The sequence below is a fragment of the Solanum dulcamara genome, chromosome 9 (genome assembly GCF_947179165.1).
Source record: "Solanum dulcamara chromosome 9, daSolDulc1.2, whole genome shotgun sequence".
In the NCBI taxonomy this organism is placed as follows: domain Eukaryota; kingdom Viridiplantae; phylum Streptophyta; class Magnoliopsida; order Solanales; family Solanaceae; genus Solanum; species Solanum dulcamara.
In genome coordinates this window covers 54,198,133-54,209,177 of record NC_077245.1, presented here as the reverse complement: position 1 = coordinate 54,209,177, position 11,045 = coordinate 54,198,133, and the positions used below count along the sequence as shown (strand labels likewise).

Here is an 11,045-nt window from a genome sequence, read left to right as displayed (position 1 = left end):
GTAAGACTATACTATACTGATATAGTGTCTAGTTATGTTAAATTATTACTAATATTTAATATTTATGAAGGGTGAAGTAGTACATTACTACTATCTTAATGTGTTATCGATTTACCCAATAACCCAATACTAAAAATCGATATTGAACCAATAATTCGATAATTTTTTTTATAAAATCATTAAAAACTTAGTTAAACCAATATCCCTATAGCAATAATCCAATAATATTTTTTTTGATTCGATTTATTGGTCGGTTCGGGTTTTGCATACCTTTAGTATTTACCCTTTAGGCTTTGCCGCTTTAGGTTCACAACGTCAAAACTCAAAATCAAAAAAACTAAGAACGACGGCGGCTATGGTTTGCAAGTTGCAACAACAACGACAAGAGTTAGACTATGGCTAGGGTTGTGCATTGTGAGTTTGTTTCAATTTTTTTTTTACTTCTCTTCTTCTCCCTTTTCTAATTTATGCTCTTTTCTGTACCCACTTTCTAAAACAAATTGACTTCGCTCGTAAATTTGGCTTAGCCGGTAAATAATTATGAGATTATTTTATCCTAATTTAGGTTAAATTTAATGAGCATTTAAATATTCTTTAATAAACACTTTTTTTTCCAGTAATGTTCAAGATTTTCGAAAATTGTTAGAGAAGTTTTATATTTGTTTTATAAGCATTTTCTTATTGATTAAATCAAAAATCGAACCGTTAAAAATCAAAAATCGATAAATTGAAAATTAATAATAAATATTTTATTGATTTAATTATGAATTTAGCCTATTTAAAAACTGAAAATTGATAAATCGAATCCATAATATTGAAACCCAACTCAACCGAACCGATCACCCTACCTGGTGTACACCAACCCACGGCCCCATATATTCTCTGCGCTTCACTTGTTCAATTTGGTAGAGAAGCCTATGATGATGGGTGACAAAGAAATCCCCAAGAAACAAGCTGTGAATGGCTCCAAGAACAAGAAGAAGAAGAAGAGAGGTGGTTCTAAGAGGAGAATGACATCTGAACAAACTTCGGCATACAATTGTGTGAATGAATGGATTTTCTTGGACCGGCCTCATTCACCCACTGACGATTTTGCCCTTCCCTGGAATCAACCCAAAGAGAAGTTAGTCTTTGAATTGCATTCTCATTCTATTCATAGTGATGGCTTCTTATCACCTTCCAAGCTCGTCGAAAGGGCCCATCAAAATGGGGTGAGTACCCTTTTTCTCCCGTTAAATGTTGCTTTCTAAAAAGGTCTGCGGTTTATCCTTTTCCTCAGATTCTATGTGGGTAGAATGAATGGAGTGGGATGAACCTCAGCTAGTTTGAGATTGAAGAATAGTTTTATAGTTGTTCTGGTGTAATTCTATTGATCGTTGTTAATTGGTGTCTGTTCATATAGCTTTCTAGTAGATTGTATTTACTAGACCTTGAGAAACTGAGATTAAGGATATGATGGTGCTCAGGACCAGTGACGGACCCATGCTATTTAAAACCTGTAAAATCTCAGGTGGTGTTTTGGAATAGTTGAATAGCTCAACTACTTTAATTGCACTCAACTCACTTATAAAAAGAAACAGAATTTCACAAAATGCGATGATTGTTTTCTATTGTCCTAGAATATTCTGCAAGCTTTGACTAAGAATCAAGATACAGTCTGACAGCTATATGATGTATTATAATCGGAACATTGGTTGGTTTCTTTTTTTTTTCCTGAGTGGCAAAGGTGTGTAAGTCGTACTCTAGATGTTCAGGAACACTGAATGCCACTTAGCAAACAAAAGAATAAGTTGAGAACCGGTATATTCAAAAGGAAAAGGCATGCTCCTGGGATATAGGTCCTGATAACTCGTATCTTCGATTTTATCAAGTTCCATAAGTACTTTATAGAATATGCATTAGGTAACCATCTCTAAGCAGCGACATGTCCAAGTAACATTCTTTTGCTTCTGTTGTGTAAGGGTTGTCGAGAGAGCCACATGACATTCCAAGAAAATTCAGTCATCATACCAATGCTAAAGTTAAATTCTGGCCAGCCTGCATCACTTCAAGTCCACTGTTTGTCATTTTCGTAGTCTTTTTTTTCCAGATGAAAAGGTACAAGTTTTATTGGTAAGTACATGAAATTACTGTGTTGATACAGAGGAAATTCTTCTCCTACAGATAGAAGGAGTACACAAAATCTATCAAAAAGGAAAAATCAGCTACGGCGTTCTTACACCAAATGAAACGACTCTTACGACATTTAAACTTCACAGAGGACAAATGTTCTTTCTTTCAGCTGATGCATCTGTTGTTTTTTTCCAGCCAAATGGTCCATAGAATTCAGATAGATACTACATTCCCAAGCTGCTTGCAGCCCTTTATAGTGATTTGTCCATTCCAGCTGGTCAAAGCTTCTAAATGCTTCCAGGTTTATACCCAATGTACTCCAAAGGTATTTAGGAACACTGACCATAGCTGCCACATGTGATTAGAGTGTAACAAAAGATGATTGACAGATACCTAAGCTTCTCACATATGTAGCACCTACTGCTAACCTCTATAAATTATCCTTCGTTAAGCAACCATTGTGTGCTGCAGTTCAAGTGAAACATGCTTTACTGGGTGCAATGGTCCTCCAAATCATCTTCTAGGGCCAGTTTTCAATGTATCTTCCATGCCCAACATGAATTCTTATAGCCTGCTTTGACTGTGAAATTATCATCTTTTCTTCCTCTTTGATATTTATGCACTCATAATTAACACTAGAGGGGATGAATTGGGTTATGTCAGATTTTTGCATAAGTGATGAACCAGGTTACTTTATCTATTCCACCATGATTTCTTATCAGAAACTAAGACAATGTAAAAGTAGCAACACCATATTTTTACATGGAAAACACCCGGCTCACAAGGGGGAAAACTACATTCTACACATCTGCAGGAATTGTCCCAACTTCACTAAAACAATGAGCCTCAAATACTTATTCAGATTACAAGTACTTGCAACCTTTGAACTAACTCTAATACTATATCAACAATCTACACAGACTGTTGAACCCTCTTCAAGTTATCCCCAATTTGAAGTTAAAGTATATAAAAGATTGTTCCCTAAACAATACTTCTAGGAAAGCAGTAAGGTACAACTCAATTCAACTTCCCAATACAAGGTGACTAGAAAAGAAGACCGTAAGAGATATTACTATGAAACAGGTTCTTCAATTTGGTTTGTTGTCTCAGGTTGCACTTGAAGCCAATCAGAACTCTCTCAAATATGCTCTTGCATATTTGCTTAAATTTTGCCTTTTCTCTCAGTATAAGTGCATAAGTCTCTTTGTGGAAGGACCTTATATATATATATATCTTTTTGGTTTTGCTTCCCAGTTCAACATGAACTCTTGCACGATAAGGACTGCCTCTTTGCTTGGATGCATGAGTCTATACGTCTGCTGACTCGTCTTGGATATACATTGTAGACTTCCAGATCTTTTCACCATGAGACTCGTATATTTCAGAGACTCCTCATCGAGATAGACGCTGAATACTGGAACATGTATATTCTTCCTGGTTTATGAACTTGTTCCACATCTTTGTCTTATGGGCCATTGAATTGTTTTGGCAGATAACATTTGTCAATCATCATAACATACTAAAGCCAACAAATTTTCCCTTTTTGATGATGACGAACTTATGTCTCTCGTGTTCTGTGCTTAACATGTTTCAATCAGTCAAAGTCTAAGCAAGGCATCAGAAGAAACACTTAGATGAACCAGGTTATTCTAATAGGTCATAAATATTACAAAGTACATACATTTCTTTTTGGATAAGATAATAGATTTCATAGAAGGCATCATGAAGATGCATAAATGACAAAGCATAGAAAAGTACAAGACATTGCTAGCTCTATTACGAAAGGCTAATCTAAAGTAAAGGAGCAAATAAAGTCCAAAAAAGTTTCAGGGGAAAAATCTTGTTCCAATTCTCCAACTGAGCATCTGAATCAGCAATACTAAGCTCATAGCCACTGGGGATATCATGTATACAATCAAAACAAACAAACAAAAAACCCAGTTAGACATCACAAAGATTTGCAAAGTCAAGTAGAACAACCAGAATGAAAGGAGAAACCGGTATGTTTCCATTAATATCAGTTAAGTGACACCATATTCTTAAGCAAAAAGACAACAATTCAGATTACTAAAAAAGCAAAGGATAATTGGCTATACATAGAAGGAAGGGGAAATGGGATGCTTAACAGAGCTAGGCTAGTTGGGGGGGGGGAAAGGAGGTCGATCGAGGATACTTTTGAAGCTGCTGACAGAGGCCCTGCAGGCTGGCAGAGTAAGCAGCCCTTTCCTTGTCAAGCTCAGACTGCAGACTGACAATCTTAGCCTTGAGATCTGTCTACTCAATCTCATAGGCACCATGAAGCATGGTGATGGCATCCTGATGAGAAACCCTTAGAGCCTCATTCTCAACATTCTTAGCTGCTAAGGCATCCCTCAGTCGCTGCAGTGTAGCAGTAGACCCCCTTGATGAAGCAGGTACAACAACTTGGTTCACCACCCCTATCGCATCCTTGGTCATTTGAAAATGCCAAACTCTCACAGGTACCTGGAGATACTCAAGAGCAACCCCAATCCAATAGCCATAGGGCAGAACATGCCCCTTCTTATCCTGCTGACTTACCCTGACCATATGTTGCATATGAGCTGGGGAGGATCAATGGAAATTACCGTGTCCAGCAATTCCATGAGAGTGAGATAAAAAAGTTAGCCTCAGTCCTCTTCTTCTTTCGATGGATCAACATCTTATGTCCAACTCAAAGAGCAACTTATGCAATTTCGACATTTCCTTTTTCTCCACTCTCCGATGCTCATGGAGACTGGGCTTGTTGGAGAACTTTCTACTGATGTCCAGGGCAGAGGGTAGTTCATCCAATGGTGGCCATTTATTCCTTACATAGAAATCCCATACAGCATTAGGAACACCTAGAACCTGAGCTATCATTGGGGATAAGGCTCTCTGGAAGGAGTTGATAAAAACAAAATATGGGGAGCTGAATCCAAGGTGCATAGAGACAGTTACAACACCATATGGATGGGGAGTATGGAGAACAATCAGAGCATTATGGAAGAAAATCTGATTCTCAAAGTGGGAAGCGGCAACAGTTTCAAATTTTGGAGAGATGGTTGGATTGATCAGAGCCCGAAAAATTCCCCGGGGGGGGGGGGGGGGGGGTACTAGCCTTGACACAAATGCAACAGACCAGGGTTATCTGGAAACACAACAAGGAGGGCAAGTTCACTGTTAACAGTGCCTATAAGAGAGGGAGACATGGGGGATCTGGAAGTGCTCAATATCAATGGAGGTATATTTGGAGAGGTTTAATACCCACAAAAGTGCAATGTTTCACCTGGTTAGTAATCAGAAAAGCCTGCGTAACCCAAGAAGTCCTCCAGAAGAAGGAAGGACACTGTTACCAAGATGTTTCCTATGTAATATAACAGGGGAAACAAACAATCATGTTTCCTATGTAATCTAACAGGGGAAACAAACAATCACCTATTCCTAAATTGCAAGTTCTCGACACAGCCCTGGGAACTTTTTCTCAACATCACCGGTCAAAGTTGGACCATGCGAAAGCACACAGCTGATCTATTCATTTGTTGGAGCAGAAGAGGGGGAAGCAAGACTCAAAAAAGATGGTGGAAGTTGATACCATCATGTATATGGTAGTCTGTGTGGAGAGAAAGGAATAGAAGATGTTTCGAAGATAGATCCAATTCCATTCACAAAGTAAAATGGATTTGTTTAGTATCTTTACTTTTTTGGTGTAAACAATTATGTATAGTGGATGTAGATCAAACTGTAGAGTTGATAGGAAATTTGTAATTTTATGATGAATTTCTAATGTGGCCAGCATATCCTAATGCTGAAGAATACAAACTTACCAATTCTCAAAAAAAAGAACCTGAGCTATCACCTGAGGAGTAATCTCAATTGGGGCACCCTAAACAATGCTGGCAATAAATGTGGCAGTACTTTTGGCATTGGTGTAGAACTCAGTGAGCTCTGCCTTTCACAACTTCCTCCTATGATCTCCTTGGAGAAACATGTTGCTCCAACCCTGAACAACTAATTTGGCAAGTAGCTCTCCCATCTCAGGACCACCATATCAAGTAACCATCCGACTCCTCAACACAGTTTGCCTCTTAAACTGAATCACCTTGGCAAGGTGAGCATCCACTTGGTCGTCCTCGTCATTCACATAGTTCTCGATTTCTTCATCAGTGTCATTTGAACCAAGTGACTCTGAGGAAGGCAGAAGCTCCTCCTTTTCCTCACTATCAATTTTCTCATCTATCAGCTTGGACAAGACAGGAGTATTGGATGAACCAAATTTGGAAACCTGTTTCTTAGCAGTGGAGGAGGCCTTTTTAGGAGTAGCCACTCCCTCTTTCATTTTCCTCTGTGTAGAAGCTTCCATCTCATCATCAGTCAACTCAATAGGAGTAGTAGTAGATGCAGCAGACTTGGTCTTTGAGTGCCTGGTGCATTTTCTAGATCGCATGGTGGCCTGCAGAAGTGCCTCAGATTCCTTGTGTTTGCTTCTAGTTAAAGGGGTTCAATCATCAAACATACTGAACCCTACACTCTCCATACCTAGGAAACTTTCACATTTTTGTACTCTCTTTGATGTTACCAATCCCATAAGTGACAGGAACTACCTCCTTCAGTAGTAGGTCATCCAACCATCTATCAGGTTGCATTTTTGTATTGCAATCACTGACCACCTTTAGTCTGCACTTATCATTGAATTCATCCCGTAGGCTCTGTTTATATTACCATACAGATAGCCCATATTGTTTTCTCACCAGATTGATGCACCATTTGGATCCCTTAACATATTTAGTGATTATCACATCCATCAGTAATTCCTCTTTATTTCCTTAAATCTTCAATGCCACTTTAAAAGCAAAGTTTTGTTCCGAAGATTGAGATTTTAAATCTGAAAACTTCATTTTTTGTCACTTGTGACTGTTCTATTTCACTAAATGCATCTTCCTTCAATCTTTAGTGCACCGGGCTGCCCTTCCCCGGACCCTGCGCATAGCAGGAGCTTTAGTGCACCGGGCTGCCCTTTTTTTTCATCTTCATTCAATCTTTATTTTCTTCTCACAGAAAATTTCACTTATTCTATCCAATTGCCTTTCCACTTTTTCCTGGCATAGGAAATGACATTAAGTGAGTAGAAATCCCCATCCAGCATACTAGTTATTGAAAAACATAGTTCAGAGAATGACTAGGGGAGGTGGCTTGCCGTTTGATCTCTTCGAAACGCTGGACAAAGTGAATTTATACCTTTACTTTGTTGAATAAGTGCTCAAGTGAGAAGCTATCTAATCATAGGTAAAGAGGAACTGTACAACATTTGTAGGTGGGGGGAAAAGATCCAACTTCAGTAAAACATTGACACCTATTTATTTATTTCTTGTACCAAATAAATATGCTTCTGTGAGATTCTTTTTCTCATAATTAGTTGGCTAGATTACCTTAACTATGATTTTTTTTTTGGACATGTAATTGCATATTGAGCAACTAATTGAGTGCAGCTTGCTCATAACAGGTGAGGGTTCTTTCTTTGACAGATCATGATACTCTATCTGGCATCCCCGAAGCACTGGAAGCAGCTAGTAGATTTGGCATTAAAATTATTCCCGGAGTTGAAATTAGTACAATGTTCACCCAAGGGTCAGTATTGATTTGGCTTAATTTTATACCTTTAAACAGGCAAAGATATAGAAATTACTTTCTCTCTCTCTCTCTCTCTCTCTCTCCCTCTCTCTCTTTCTCTCTCTCTTAAGTACTCTATAATACCACGAGGTCTTCCTTCAATTTTCTGTTTTTGGTGTTCCATTACAAAATTGACGACACTGTTGATCCTGGAGATTTTTAAATCCTGTCATCACTCGAACTGCCGAAATTTAAAGGTTCTCATTACAGGAGGGACTCTGCATCAGATGAACCGGTGCACATTCTTGCATACTACAGTAGTTGTGGACCAGCAAAATTTGATCAAGTAGACAAGTTCCTGAGTAGTATACGGGATGGGCGTTTCCTCCGTGCGGAGAACATGATTTTAAAACTTAACAAACTGAAGTTGCCACTTAAGTGGGAGCAAGTAGCAAAAATTGCAGGAAAGGGAGTTGCTCCAGGGAGGCTGCATGTTGCCCGTGCTATGGTTGAAGCTGGCCATGTAGAGAATCTTAGACAGGCATTTTCCCGATATCTTTATGACGGAGGACCTGCATATGCTACGTAATTATCATGCTTTGTTTAGATTAAATATATAGCTAAGGTTATTTTTATTTCATTGAAAAGTTTGATGAAGAATGCTTGCTGGTGGGATACAGGGGAAGCGAGCCACTTGCAGAGGAAGCTGTCCAATTTATATGTGAGACGGGAGGTGTAGCAGTTTTGGCACATCCATGGGCACTAAAAGATCCAATTGCTGTTGTTAGAAGATTGAAAGAAGTTGGCCTACATGGTATAGAGGCCTACAGGAGTGATGGAAAACTAGCAGGTACCAGAACTATTGCCCTAATGTTTACTACTACTTCTTGAAATGATTTTTGTGAATATGTTACTTTTAAATGTATACTTGAAAAAGTACCACATTGTAATAATCTTATTGAAATATACCAAAAAGGGAATAATCGAATTGAAATTCTTGTATCAATTATGATCCCTCGAACTTTTCACCTTTCCGTTCTTCTACTTGCTGGATGTCAAGCCAGATATTCTGATTTCATGAATTCTTCTGCTTTTATACATAAATGAAGGACTAATATTGACAGGTATGTAATGATACCGACAAGTTCTCGAAATGTTAGGCTTTGAGTCTTCTTGACTGTTCGAAGAAAGAAAGTAAAATGCTTGTGATTTCCCTAATTAACATGAAATAGTTGATATATGATGATATTTCTCCCCATTTTTGTGGTTCATAGATCTGATAGAAGTTGTAGGCCAAAACTATTTATGTTAAATAGTTGTGTTATTTTTTCCATCTTTCATTGTACAAGTTTTAATAAAGGAACATTGTTTACATTTGACAGATACCCAGTCTATTTAGAAGTTTGTTCTTGCAATGTAACTTACTGCCTACTTTCTTTATTCTCTTGTGGAAGTCTTGTCCGCACCTGTTTCTCTTGTGTTCACTTCAATTATATCTACTAGAACCATAAATATAGTTGAACAAATCGATAGAAATATTCATTTACTCATAAGTTTGTACCCACTACCATAGTAATAGTGGGTGTAGTGTTACTCTGCATCCACTGATCTGCAATCCTGGATCTACCTAATTATATTTCAATCCACCTGTTATAAGCAGCATACAGTGACCTAGCAGATTCTTATGGTCTGCTAAAGCTTGGGGGTTCAGATTTTCATGGAAGAGGAGGGAAGCAGGAGTCTGAGGTTGGTAGTGTGAGCCTTCCAATGTTGGCCGTACATGAATTTCTGAAAGTGGCCCGCCCTATCTGGGCCAGAGCAATCAGGGAAATTCTGGAGAATTACGTAAAATATCCTTCTGAAACGAACTTTCAAATTATTATGAGTTTTGGAAAGCCTAAAGTCTACAGGGGCATTTCTCATGCGAGTTGTCCCGGTGATTTTATGAGACGATGCTTGTCATTGTGGTTGACAAATCAGGAGACACAGACTGCGGCATTTGAATCCATCAAACTGAAGCTTGCAGCCATCTCTATTGATCAATGATTAGTTGCTGCAGCGTGGCAATGAGGATTTCCTTTTACCATAATTTTGGGACACCATAGCTTCACATATCTATCTATATTATTATAATTTTGGTCACAGAAGAGATGTAAGGAAAACTATTTATCCTTTCTATTTTATTTTTTTTGGCCTTTTCTTTTTTGTTTGATTTTGTTTTCGTTTACTTGTTAAAATACCTAAAACGGTCTAATAATCAATCAATTAAACGGAGAAGACATTCGACAAAATGAAAGATAAAACTTCAATTTCAAAAACAGTATGTACGTTTTCGTTAACTCATACCTTTTCATTTTCCGTACTTAACGAAGAAAAAGGTGGTCTTACCTACTTATAAGAGGATTGTGCCACCAAATAGTGTTGAGTCAAGCGAGCCAACTTAATATTTAAGGGAAAAGAACAATTATACCAAAAACGGAAACTATTTACAAATTACAAGTGACTACTTTTTTGCTTTCATACCTCTTTTCCTTGTAGTTTTACTTATTTAGATTCTTTTTAATTCTTTTATTTATTTTTTTCTCTTTTTTTTTTCTTTTTATGTTTCTATGATCATTTAAAAATTTTCAAATTATTTTATTCTTTGTTTTTCTTATACCATAATCTAGGGCTGGGCATAAAATACCGAAAACCGAATTACCGAACCGAACCGGCTATTTCGGTATTTCGGTATTCGGTAATTCGGTTTGGTAATCGGTACCAAAAGTCCACAATTTTGGTATTCGGTTTCGGTTTCGGTATTTAATTTTTTTCCGTTCGGTATTTCGGTAAATACCGAATACCGTAATTAATATGACTAGTCCACTATTAATAGTCTATTATATGTGTTGGGCCTAAGCCCTTTATGAAATATTTTAATTCAGCCCAAATCGCTAACCCAATAACAACAGCCCAGTCCAACAACATTACAAGATTACAACAAAAATCCATTTAGCTAGGGTTAAATGTTATTCTTTATTTCTGTTTCTCACTTTCTCTTCTTCTCAGTTCTCTGTTCTTCACTTCTTCTTCTTCTTCAGTTCTTCACTTCTGCCAGTGCGCCTTCAATTTCCAGCCACCTCCGGCGACATTAGAGACATCGCACCACCTGGGCTTTGTTCGCAAGGACATGGCGCCCCTCCGGGAACAAAAATCTCTGGTAAACTCAATGCCGGCGAACAATTGGTCGTCGGCGCCGGAGTTACGGCGAGTCAAATCGCACAAGATGAATGCCAAAATGTTCCTCAAGCTGTTTCCCATCTTCCCAGCCATGTGCGCCACCTCGA

At 38.0% G+C, this 11,045-nt stretch overlaps 1 protein-coding gene across 1 annotated transcript; it reads left to right on the top strand.

Annotated features, from left to right (window-relative positions):
- Positions 1–843: 843 nt before the first annotated feature.
- LOC129904235 (uncharacterized) lies at positions 844–10,037 on the top strand. The gene is made up of 5 exons (XM_055979777.1): positions 844–1,211; positions 7,613–7,737; positions 7,990–8,304; positions 8,400–8,569; positions 9,380–10,037. Exons 1-5 carry the CDS (start codon positions 918–920, stop codon positions 9,763–9,765), a joined length of 1,290 nt encoding a protein of 429 aa, XP_055835752.1. The 5' UTR covers positions 844–917; the 3' UTR covers positions 9,766–10,037.
- The last annotated feature ends 1,008 nt before the right edge of the window (positions 10,038–11,045 follow it).